The 13338-nt window shown below is 42.3% G+C and overlaps 1 protein-coding gene across 1 annotated transcript in view; it reads left to right on the forward strand.

Moving 5' to 3' along the window:
* Positions 1-13338, forward strand: part of LOC143296013 (tubulin polyglutamylase TTLL5-like) — a 98822-nt gene that overhangs the window by 9534 nt on the left and 75950 nt on the right. Inside the window, exons 5-11 of the mRNA XM_076607752.1 lie at positions 924-987; positions 3862-3928; positions 5670-5752; positions 7026-7095; positions 8098-8182; positions 10169-10270; positions 11279-11370. Coding sequence (XP_076463867.1) covers positions 924-987; positions 3862-3928; positions 5670-5752; positions 7026-7095; positions 8098-8182; positions 10169-10270; positions 11279-11370 — 563 coding nt within the window. The remainder of the gene's footprint in view (positions 1-923; positions 988-3861; positions 3929-5669; positions 5753-7025; positions 7096-8097; positions 8183-10168; positions 10271-11278; positions 11371-13338) is intronic.

A 13338-nucleotide genomic window follows, 5' to 3' on the forward strand; every position in this document is an offset into this window, starting at 1 on the left:
AATCAAACTGAGCATCTAGTCATTCAGGTGAGATGATGAAACGAGGTCCCGTGTGCAGCACGGCACTTGGCGCACTGAAAAAGAACCCATGGCAACGAGTGTGTTGTCCTCTGGCAAAGATCTGTAGAAGAAATCCACTCGAATAGTTACACAAATATATAAGCATGCACTCAAGGCCTGACCAGGCGTCTTGGGTTCTGCTGCTGGTCAGGCACCTGCCTAGCAGATGTGATGTAGCATATATGGATTTGTCCGAATGCAGTGATGCCTCTTTGAGAAACTGAAACTCCTCCTCCTCCTCCTTCTTCTTCTCCTCCTTCTTCTTCTTCTTCTTCTTCTTCCTCTTCTTCTCCTTCTCCATTGACTCTGTGAAGAGTATTTGGGGCGCTGCACAGAAGAACTGTTCACTAGATTCCTCCAGGTCTGACTGTTGTGTGTCAAAGCCTGGGTCTCTGCAAAGGGTTCTCCGGTCCATTCTAGCAGTGTTATCAGTCCATCGTGGGTTGTTTTTTTGTTGTTGTTTTTTTTTCTGTCGTCCCTGACTTCAGAGGATTACAGTCATGATCATAATCATTATAATCAAAATAATAGAATTATTCATTGGAAACTCTCAAAGCATTAACATGTCAGGTCAGACACAAGCACACAAGAACACACACACACACACACACACACACGCACACACACACACACACACACACACACACACACACACGGAGACACATACATACATCAACACACACACACACACACACACATACACACACACACACACACACACACATGCACGCATGTGCGTGTACACACACACACACACACACACACACACACACACACACACACACACACACACACAATTTAGTATCACTTTCTTATCTATAAGTTAAAAAAAAAAACCTGTTTGCTTTCCAACTCTTTTCCAGGTCCTATGAACTTACAAGGAAAGACAGACTGTACAAGAATATTCAGCGGATGCAGCAGATAAAGGTAAATTGACTCATTTTTATTTCTCTGTGCATCTGTCTTTCTCTCGCTCACATGCTCTCTCTCTTTCTCTTCCTCTTACGCTTTCCGCCCCCCTCTTCCCCAACCCAACTTCCTCCCCATATCACACACATTGAGGTGTTTTTTCTCTCTTAAGGGCTTACTCTGTTACTCTAATGAAATAAATCGGATGATTAAAAAAATGTTCCTCTCTCTTCACTCCTAAATAATGATGATACTAATTATGAAAGGACATTTAGTACGCCCATTGAAATGATACACAAATCCCTGGGCCTATGCAATAAAAAAAGAAGAATTTTAATTAAAAATGCAATGACACATGCATTTACTAAAAACACACAAATACACCCACGCGCACAAATCATCCCGTTCCAACTCCGTCCCACAAACCCACACCCACTCCACACAAAATGTAGGCACACGCGTGCGCGCGCACGCACAACGTTCGTCCCACCCTCCTACATATATCCCTCTCTATTCATGCTGCCAGCACTGATTTTTAAAGGGGAATTACACAGCTATGTGTCAGCTACTGTTCACCTCAGTATTGTCCACAGATTTGTGCCATAACAAATGAACTGAATTTGTTCGAGTGCATTTTTAAGTTTCAAGATTCAAAACGTAAGTTTCCATCCACCTCGTTTTGGGTGTACGGCGGATTGCAAACAGATGAACACAAGGAGATACTGAACATGACAAGAACTAATAAGTGTTGCTGTGTCAACAACAATCATGTGTCGAATGCAATGTGTAACTGGTGCATGCTTTGTCAGTAATGTGACCATATTACCCCACTAATTTCTCAAAATATATTCTCATGTTATGAAACATATCAAAATAATATATAAATTGTCTCAAAATATTATGTACAGAGTGACAGTAAAACCACCTCTTACATGTCTAAACTTTGGATGTAAAACTATGAAGCTTAACTACTTATGTCAAAATATTACGTAGAGACTGACAATAAAACCACCTCATACATGTGTATACACTTTGAATGTAGTACTATGAAGCTGAACTACTTATGTCAAAATATTACACAGAGAGTGACAAAAAAAAAACAACAACAACCACCTCTTACATGTGTATCATGTGTATATACTTTGAATGTAGTACTACGAAGCTGAACTACTTATGTCAAAATATTACGTAGAGAGTGACCAAAAAAACAAAACAAACCCACCTCTGACACATGTATACACTTCGAATGTAGTACTATGAAGCTGAACTACTTGTCAAGATATTACGTAGAGAATGACAACAAAAAAACACACACAAAAAACCCCACCTCTTACATGTGCATTCAGAATGTAGTGCTATGAAGCTGAACTACTTACGTCAAAATATTATGTAGAGAGTGACAAAAAAAAAAACAACAAACAAAACCCACCTCTTACATGTGTATACACTTTGAATGTAGTACTATGAAGCTGAACTACTTATGTTAAGATATTACGTAGAGAGTGACAAAAAAAAAAAAAAAAAAAAAAAAAAACAAAAAAAACCCACCTCTTACATGTGTATTCACTTTGAATGTAGTGCTTTGAAGCTGAACTACTTATGTCATAATATTACACAGAAAGTGACAAGAAAACCACCTCTTACGTTACATGTGTATACACTTTGGATGTAGAACTATGAAGCTGAACTACTGATGTCAAAATATTACACAGAGTATGACCCCCCAAAAAAACCCCCACCGTTTACATGTGTATACACTTTGAATGTAGTACTATGAAGCTGAACTACTTATGTCAAAATATTACACGGAGAGGGATGATAAAACCACCTCCTACATGTGTATACACTTTGAATATAGTACTATGAAGCTGAACTACTTATTTTGATTACAAATTCACAATTGTTCCAACAGACTTTGTTTCAACATGGTGTTGGGTCCTTTGGAAAGGCACTTAACTCCTTCAGTGCCGGAGAGAAGAAAAAAAAAACACAGTAGAAAGTGGTGTTTCAAGTCATATAACTTTCTGAAGCAATAAGCCTAAAACTGAGAAAATGGTCTGGAGATATACCACTCTGGATAAACTGTGTGAATTTTCAGCCTTCCAGAGTTATTTCCCTTCATCGGTGACGATACTATGCATGTAGGTGATGCGTACTGTGGCACTCAAGGAGTTAACTCGGATTTTCTTCACTCCACCTGACACTGGTTGGGGGAGGTTCAAACAGCAGGAGAGGATTGGGCCCCGCCTTCCTCTATGCTTAGCCCCAGACATACTGGATATTCTTCTTCTTCTTCTGCGTTCCCAGTGATCATGGTCTCAGACTTGCAGTCCTATGCTGGAAATGAAGGTGGTGGTCTTGATGAGGTCTTCTTTGGTGCCCCAGAGTTTTTCTGCCAGTGTGGCTCCATAGGGCCACTGCTGTGTCCGTGCATCTTGATACAGGGGGCAGGACTGCAGGATGTGCTCCGGGGTTTGTGGGCCTGTCTTACACGGGCAGTCAGGAGTGTGTGGCAGCTTCATTCGGTACATGTGGTCTCGCAGGCGGCAGTGCCCCGTGTGTATTCGGAATATGATTGTCTGCTGGAATCGCTGCAGGTGAGGCATCTGGTCATCAGGTGGATGGCTATGTTGTTGCTGGAATGTGTTTTTGAATTTTCGTTTGACCAGAGTTTTTGCCTCCCTGTATGAGACTGGCTGGTTTGTCTGCTCCAGTCTGCTGCCAGACTTGGCCAGTCTGTCCGCCTCCTCGTTTCCTGCTGGATATGAATTCACTGCCCCAATGGACGTAAAAGGCTGTGGGATATATATATATATATATATTTTTTTTTTGCTTCGAATGTTTTAATATGTATTAGCCATTTTACCACCCCTGCTTTTTGCCTGTGTGCAGGGGTTCAAACACTTTGACTTTGTACCACACAGTTTTGTACTGCCAGGGGAGTACCAGGAATTTTGTTGTAAGTGTTTGTGTTTTGAGTGCTGTGTATTGATTTTTGTTTGTGTGTGTATGTGTGTGTTTGTTTGTTTGTGTGTGATTGTGTGTGTGTGTGTGTGTGTGTGTGTGTGTGTGTGTGTGTAGATGTGATGGGTGGATAACCTTTGAAACAAAATAAGGAATTACTATTCTACTGTTGTTGTTTTTTTGGTTTTATGGGTTGTTGGGTTTTTTTTTAGATATAAATTGTTTCTTACCATAAGTAAATGAGAACTGTTTGATTATTCATTAATTTTTGGTATGTGGTATACATACTCAGTAAGTACTGTAAACTATCTTGTAAATGCCCAGTATATAGTAAAAGCCCTCCACACTTCCACCCCCCATTATAGTTCAAAACTTGTGTGTAGGGTAATATATCCTGTAGACGCCCATACCTACTTTAAAGATATATATAAGAAATAAAAGTTATCATTGACTAATGATGATTCAGTTTTGCTATTTGTGATCGTGTTGCATTTGCAGTGCAGATTTAGATGTAGAGATACCAACTAGAACGCCTGCATAAGATGACAATTTTTCATTGAAAAGCCGAGTGAGAGTATGACGTTGTTCCATCATGATGATGATACAGATTGATATTTATATAGCGCCTTTCCTTAGTTACAAATACGGAGTCATTTGTACAACAGGCCAACTACCTGGGTAGAGCCGACTGATAGCTGCCATTGGGTGCTCATCATTTGTTTCCTGTGTCATTCAATCAGGTTTCAGTAATGCATGCATACACACTCCTGCAGACATGTAAAATTTGTTTATTTATCCTGCCATGTAGGCAGCCATACTCCATTTTCAGGGGTGTGCATGCTGGGTATGTTCCTGTTTCCATCATCCACCAAATGCTGACATGGATTACTGAATGTTTAACGTGCGTATTTAATCTTCTGTGTGTGCATACACATGAAGGAGGTTCAGGCACCAGCAGGTCTGGACATTTATTGACCTGGGAGATGGGCAAAATCTCCACCCTTTACCCCCCAGGTGCTGTTACTGAGATTTGAACCTGGGACCCTGAGATTGAAAGTCCAACGCTTTAACCACTTGACTGTTGTGCCTGTCAATGATGCAGCGTATTATTTGAGTGGTCATTTTTGCTCTCATTCCCAGCTCAGCCAGGGTGGCAGCAGAGTGAAACTAAGTAAGGGAGTGGGCTCATGCAAAGGGTTAAAAAAAAAAAAAAAAAAAAAAAGTACCCAGTAAACCCACACCCAACTTTAGGGTGAAATTTTTGAAGAGTGGGGTGGGTGCTTACAAGTTAGTTTACAGTAAATGAGAAATGTTTCATGTATAGTAATGATAATCATAATAGTAACAAAGTGCTCTACCATTGCATTGTTCCATCACAGAGAGGCTCACAGCGCTTCACAAATTAAATATAAAACACTAACAAGAAAGAAACAACAATTCTCAAGAAAATTCAAATCACCAACAGTCTCTCGTGGTGCTCCACAAATTAAATGTTACAAAAGAGAAGTAACAATCATCAAGAAAAAAGAATCAGCCACGAAGAAACAGTCACCATCATTTGATGACAACAAAAGATGGTGTGTTTGTGTGTGTTTTTTTTATTTTTATTAATCTCTTATGTGTACAAGTGAATGCGTATATGTGTAGTAAACCCAGTGCTCTGGTCAGGTCTTGAGAAAAGACACATGTTCAGTGAAATTATTCATGGCAGTCCTGTGTCATGTCTGCTCTCACAGCTCACTTTCTGAAGGACAGGGGGCCATGGATTGTGAAGCCAGTGGCCTCGTCTCGGGGGCGTGGTGTGTTCCTGGTCAACCACGTGAGTTGGCTGAATACTGAGTGTCGTCAGAAAAATTGTTACACGTTTGTACATTATAGTGTGTGATGTGTGGCTGTGTGTGTGTGTGTGTGTGTGTTTGTGTTTCTGTGTGTGTGTGTGTTTCTGTGTGTTTGTGTGTGTGTGTGTGTGTGTGTGTTTTTTGGTTTGTTTGTTTGCAAATAAAAATGTGTGTGCACATAGCGTGGTCCATGCAAGCATGTGTCCACCATGAATGTGCTTAAGTGTGTTTTCAAGGTGAGTGTTGGGGTTAGGATGTTCTCAGAATGCTTGTGTGTTGTTGTATATATTTGCATACATGTACGTTTCACAGGCATCCATAGACCAAGCTTGTGTTTTCACACTTGTAATATTTATCTCTGCCTCTCTTACTCTCTTTGTGTGCAGCCTGTACTTGATGCTAAATACGGATAAATATATATATATATTTTTTTTAATTCAACTGCAAAATTAAAGCTAGGTTTGTTGGGTGTGGTTATTCACTGCTGACACACAGTAAATCTCATGAGAAAGATTTGATTTGCCCATTGTGTAAAGATGAAAAAGAAGATGCAGGACATTTAGTTCTGTGATGTCCAGCTCTAATTTGTCTGAAACTGATTAGAGAAACATATAGGCTGAATAAATGTCACTGACAAGCTTGTTCCTTTCAGTTGAATTTATTGATTATGTCCCTTTTCCTGCATGATGTATTTAAGTGAAGAGACATTGTTACCTCGTAACATGTTGTACTGTAATTGCTTTTTCACGTGATATAATGTTTTTCATGTATTTTCATATCTGTTCAGTCAAATCACTGTCAGATGTATTGTTCATTTACTCATTCATTTGTATTTGTATATCTTTTTATCACAACAGATTTCTCTGTGTGAAATTCGGGCTGCTCTCCCCAGAGCCACCCATTTTTTTTGTATTTTTTCCTGTGTGCAGTTTTCTTTGTTTTTCCTATTGAAGTGGATTTTTCTACAGAATTTTGTCCAGAACAACCCTTTTGTTGCCGTGGGTTCTTTTACGTGCGCTAAGTGCATGCTGCACACGGGACCTCGGTTTATCGTCTCATCCAAATGACTAGCGTCCAGACCACCACTCAAGGTCTAGTGGAGGGGGAGAAAATTTCGGGGGCTGTGCCGTGATTCGACCAGCGCGCACAGATTCTCTCGCTTCCTAGGCGGACGTGTTACCTCTAGGCCATCACTCCACTTCATAGGGGCTATGACCTAATGAATAAATCACCTGTGTCATTGTCGGTGTGCAGCCTGATCAAGTGCCATTGGATGAAAACCTGATTGTGTGTCACTACATCCACAACCCTCTGGTGATTGATGGTGAGTTCTGCACATCACTTTTCATCCACCTCAGATATCAATACAGAACAGAGAACACTTTATTATCTCCAATAAGAGACGTTCATTTGTGGTGTACGTCACATTGACAATGTATGAGAGAATCACAGTCATTCATTTAGAACATATCAAATGTTTAAATGCTAATTTGTCGTGAACCTCACATACAGTCATCACAATCATACACATGCAATGATCGCAGCAAAAGAATATACACAGAATTTCATGCTTTAATCAAACACAGACTTATCATTAACACGAAGCTATTCAACAGTATTTAAAATTAATACAGAGAAACAGATAAAGTGGTTGCACACCATAGCGGCTTGCCCCAAGTGAAGTACCACATTCTCTAAATGATATATATATATGATAGTCAGTCGTGTCTGACTATGACCATTAGAATAGCAGAGGAGGCAACTGCTGTTCCGACTATTTGGGCTAGAATTTGATTATAGTGGAGAGTGTCTTGCCCAAGTACATCCCCACTCTCTCAGCCAAGATGGTTTTAGGACAGTCGGCGGTGGGATGGTTCCCAAAGACCAACTAGCCCACAAGGCTGCAGCACTAAGAGCCAGTGCAGTTTTGCCTCCTAGTTTGAGAGTCATAGTCCTTCACAAAAGACTAAGCTGTAAATGGTTTCCCATTGACTGGAGAAACCATTGATAATACAGCTCTCACTTTGCTGTTGGCCCAAATGTAAACTTATGTCAATCTGTGATATAAGCCGAATGTTGGGCCTATCTCTAAATGTATGATCTACATATTGCTACTTTCCTGGCATGACTAACATGGAAGACGTCATCCTTTGATGAATAAATGAATGAATGTTGCAAATGCTGAATGTGCATATTTGTGGTGCAAAACAACAAGAAGAAAAACTACTACATTCTTATTGTATATAAAACATTCTTGCTAAAAATAGAATATGAAAAAACAGCAATAACAACAGCACAGCAGTAAGGTAGGTGGGTTTTTTTTCAGGTTTCAAGTTTGATGTTCGTCTGTATGTTGCTGTGACGTCGTACGATCCTCTGGTGATCTACCTGTATGAAGAAGGACTGACACGGTGAGTCATCAGTGCACACAGTATGAGGAACAGTTTGGTTCTTCTTCTTCTTCTTCATTCGTGGGCTGCAACTCCTGCATTCGCTAGTTATATACACGAGGGGGCTTTTACATGTATGACTGTTTTCACCCCGTCATGTAGGCAGCCATACTCAGTCAGGTTCCAAGTCCCATGGTCTCATACAGCCACTGGGACAGTGAATTCACATCCACTGTGTGTATAGGGCCCGGAATTTGAAGGTGGGTGGGGCCAAGTCTTCTCTTTCCGCCACTTTTAACCTTCCTCAGTTCAGTTTCAGTTTCAGTAGCTCAAGGAGGCGTCACTGCGTTCGGACAAATCCATATACGCTACACCACATCTGCCAAGCAGATGCCTGACCAGCAGCGTAACCCAACGCGCTTAGTCAGGCCTTGAGGAAAAAAAATTTTTTTTATAAAATAAAATAAAATAAAATAAATAAATACATAAAAAAGAACTACTACTACTAATAATAATATGTATAAGCCGCGACTTTTTACCCCAGCTTCAACCTCTGCGGCTTATACAATGATGCGGCTTATTTGCGGATTTTAACGATCCCGGGAGTGTCACATTCTCGTCTATTTTTAGCTGCCCTTCAACTCACCAAAATCATGATTTCTGTCCATGAATTTTTGGATGAGCTTCAGGATAGTGTGCTAACTGTTCACATTTTATAAATCAAATCCGCACACATTAAAGCCTTCAGATCAGCATTCAGATCTACTCTGCTCAAGCGTACACCCTCATCATGCCGAAAACATGACGTTATGCCTATGATGCAGCCTTCAAACTGAAGGTGATCAACCTAGCAGACGACAGTGCAAGCGACGAACCAGCAGCGACCTCCACCTTCATGTCCATGAAGTGAAAGCGAGGCTGAAGTCAGTGACAAGATGGCAAAGGAAACTGTGCTGGTTCTCTTCAACTCGGACACTGAAGACGAAGATTTTAGTGGATTCAGTGAGCAGGATGACATTGAATAAATGTGACCATCCCTAAATTATGGATCTTATTTTCGTTGTGTTTATTTATTATTTTTTTGTGGCACTAGCAGTATTTTTGCTTGCTTTTCTTTGTGTTGTTCCCGCGTGTGTTTATTTCATAACATACAGTATCGACAGCTTTTCCGTAGTATCAGTATGTGTTCCGGTACCAGAAATAAATGCGGCTTATAAACCGGTGCGGCTTATGTATGTATAAAGTTCAATTTTTTCCCAAATTTAGTGGGTGCGGCTTATATACCAGTGCGCTCAATAGACCAAACTTTACGGTAACTGTGACATCACTAAAACAAATGCTCTTGATATTAGGGCAATATTTATTCCATAATGAATTAGATAATAGTCTGAAAAATAAACTTAAAGCAGGTCCGTGGATCAGCCCAAAGTCTTATGGAGTCCACTGACAAGTTGAATTGAAGCGCATATGAAAGTCTCTCAAGTATAATACTCACTTCTTTGTGTGACTATGGACAATAATCATATTTTCATACTGCCTATGGAATTCTTTCCCTCTCTTTCCACTGCTCTGTGTGCTGGGTTGAGGGACTTCTTCTGCGTTCACTCGTATGCACACGAGTGGGCTTTTACGTGTATGACCGTTTTTACCCCGCCATGTAGGCAGCCATACTCCATTTTCGGGGGGGTGCATGCTGGGTATGTTCTTGTTTCCATGACTCACCGAACGCTGACATGGTTTACAGGATCTTTAACGTGCGTATTTGATCTTCTGCTTGCATATACACACGAAGGGGGTTCAGGCACTAGCAGGTCTGCACATATGTTGATTGTAAAAATCTCCACCCTTTACCCACCAGGCGCCGTCACCGTGATTCGAACCCGGGACCCTCAGATTACAGTCCAATGCTTTAACCACTCGGCTATTGCGCCCGTCAGGTTGAGGGACAGTTGGTGTGCTTTGCTCCATAACGCGTTGTGCATCAGTGTGTTTGTTTGTGTGTGCCAGGTTTGCAACAGTGAAGTATGAGAAGAGCAACAAACACATCCGGAACCAGTGCATGCATCTGACCAACTATAGCGTGAACAAGAAGAGCCATGACTACGTAAAGTGAGTCCTATGTTTCTTTGTCTTTGCTTTCTCTTTTTTTCTTTTCTTTTCTTCTTCTTCTTCTTCTTTTTTTTCATACGCCAGAATTTCAGACATGTTGTTTTTGACACTTTGATGATTTGATCATGATGAATGGTGATGGGCATGATGAAGATGCTATTGTGGGGGGTCCGTTTCATTTTGGTTTGGGACTGCTTGACAAGGTTGTGCTCTCATGATATCTTCCAGAGTGAACCAGGCTTAGAGATACAGACGCCAGCTGCGTTGGTCAGGAGATTTGAGCAACGCTCTCAAAGACACATCCATGAAGTGAATGACCCATGACTGTGCGGTCCTCGTCTTCCCATGCGAGTCCACAGCACACTCAGATCTGTAAAGGAGCCGGCCACAGGCTGAAAACCTCCCACCTCTGATGGGAATCAAACCCACATCCTCTCGGTCACCAGTCTGTGGTGCTAATAATAATAATAATAATAATAATAATAACGGTATTTATATAGCGCTGAATCTTGTGCATAGACAAATCTAAGCGCTTTCGCACCAGTCATTCTCATGCACACATGTGGTGCTAGCCACTTCACCACAGTGGTTGATTCTTTTCTTGCTCTTTTGCTGTAGGAGTGGGAAAAGTAATTGTACCTGGAAAAAATTTGTTGCTTTTATATATGTTTGATTGCTTTCCAATTTCAGCATCAGTGGCTGCAGTTTACTCAGTTCTGCAAAGAGACTTTTTTTTTTTTTCTTTTTTTTTAATGTTCATTCTGCAGGTTTATTGTGTGATCCAGTGTTTTCTTGAAGAAAGGAGAATAAGCTGACGTTTGGTGCCTGTCCTTCTTCGTTAACTCATGCTGTTTTCAACTCGCCTCTGCTGTCTCATGTCATATGGATGAGATGATAAACCGAGGTCCCATGTGGAGCTTGCTCTTGTCGCTCGTGGTAGAACCCACGACCCCTCCTTCATACTGAAACTGACACTGTGTGATCTGACAATGATGTGTGTTGTGGCAGAAACGACGACCCTGATGTGGAGGACTATGGTAACAAGTGGTCCATGGGGGCCATGCTGCGATACCTGCGGTCCCTTGGGAAAGACACTGCAGGTCGGTGCTGTTTTGTGAGGCTGTCCTTGTGTGGGGCTGCTTGTGTGTGTGGGTGTATATCTGGGGCTGTATGTGTAGGTGTGTATGTGGGGCTGTGTTGGGAGGGCTGTGTGTGTGTGTGTGTGTGTGTGTGTAGCAGTCACACTCTGTGTGTGTCTGTGGGTGTGTGAGTGTGTGGGGGGGGGGGGAGGGGGGGGTTGTGTGTAGGGGTCTGTGATGGCAGGGCTGTGTGTGTGTGTAGCAGTCACACTCTGTGTGTGTCTGTGGGTGTGTGAGTGTGTGTGTGTGTGGAGGGGGGTGTGCAGTGTGTAGGTGTCTGTGATGGGAGGGCTGAGTGTGTGTGTGTGTGTGTGTGTAGCAGTCACACTCTGTGTGTGTCTGTGGGTGTGCGAGTGTGTGTGTGTGGGAGGGGGGGGGGGGCTGTGTGTAGGTGTCTGTGATGGGAGGGCTGAGTGTGTGTGTGTGTGTGTGTGTAGCAGTCACACTCTGTGTGTGTCTGTGGGTGTGTGGGTTGGGAGGGAGGGGGCGGGGGCCTGTGTGTAGGTGTTTGTGATGGCAGGGCTGAGTGTGTGTGTGTGTGTGTGTAGCAGTCACACTCTGTGTGTGTCTGTGGGTGTGTGGGTTGGGAGGGAGGGGGCGGGGGCCTGTGTGTAGGTGTTTGTGATGGCAGGGCTGAGTGTGTGTGTGTGTGTGTGTGTGTATAGCAGTCACACTCTGTGTGTGTGTGTCTTCTGGGTGTGTATGTGGAGCTGTGTGGGTGTGTGTTTGGTAGGGGGTTGGGGGGGTGGGGGCTGTGGTGTGTGGTTTTCACACTCTGTGGGCGTATGTGGTTGGGTGTCTGTGGGTGTGTACATTGGGCTGTGTGTGTGTGGTGTGGTGGGGGAGGGGGAGACTGTGGTGTGTGGCTGTTGCTCTGTGTTGCATTGTGCTCCAAAGTTTGGAAGTGCTCTAAATTGCCTTGCATGTGCCCACCCCTTCTTTGCACAAAATTTCACCCAAACATTTGGGGTAGGCATTATTTACTGGGCACTTCACCCTTTTGCAGGGAGCCCATTGCCTCACTCAGTTCTCACCATTAAGTCATAAAGCACTATTTCACTACACATACTTTACCGTGACCCACTAGTGCAGACCCTGGCAGGGAGTCTGATTCCTGTCCTGTGCAAACTACGAAAGTAGCTATGGCTGATAACCTCCCAGGAGTAGGTTACCTCCCCTCTGTGTCCCTGACTAGTTTCCTCTTTTTCTGGCAGCCATCTGGACTACTGTTCCTGTGCTCTTCATACGGCTAATATTTTTTCGTATTTTCTGTCTGTCTGTCGATTCTCTGGCGTTCTTGTTTTTTTGTCAAATTATGTCTTCAACCAGGTCACATAATTATATGGCTCGATTGGGCGATCGGGCTAAAATTAAGGCGCAATCGCAATTGATTTGTGACACCTACTTCCGGGAGGTTGTCGGCCGTAGGTACTTTCATTTTCTCCACATAGGCGGATAGTAGTTTGCACAGGATAGGAATCGGACTCTCTGCCAGAGTCTGCACCAGTGGGTCACGGTAAGTATGTTAGATAAACATAATTTTAGGAAAAAATTTCCTTTTAAGCACAGGAAGTCTTCTGGATAAACTGTTGATATCAACTGGAAATTAATCAAATATTCAATGGATGCATTGTTCAAATTTGTAATGGATGTGCTGTTCAATGTGTTGTTCAAATGTGTAATGGATGTATTGTTCAAATGTGTAATGGATGTGTTGTTCAAATGTGTAATGGATGTGTTGTTCAAATGTGTAATGGAAGTGTTTCTTTACTAAAGTGTTCTCTCTGTGTATCCTTGTCTCCTTGATAAATTCACTCTTTTTTTTTCTTGTCTTTCTCTTTGCTGCTCCCCCTCCCCCCCCCCCCCCCCCCCCCCTTTCTACTTCCTTTTATTTGTTTTTTGTTTGTTTGCAGTATCTAGAAACATAGT

Source organism: Babylonia areolata, chromosome 21 (genome assembly GCF_041734735.1).
Source record: "Babylonia areolata isolate BAREFJ2019XMU chromosome 21, ASM4173473v1, whole genome shotgun sequence".
NCBI classification, from domain to species: Eukaryota; Metazoa; Mollusca; class Gastropoda; order Neogastropoda; family Buccinidae; genus Babylonia; species Babylonia areolata.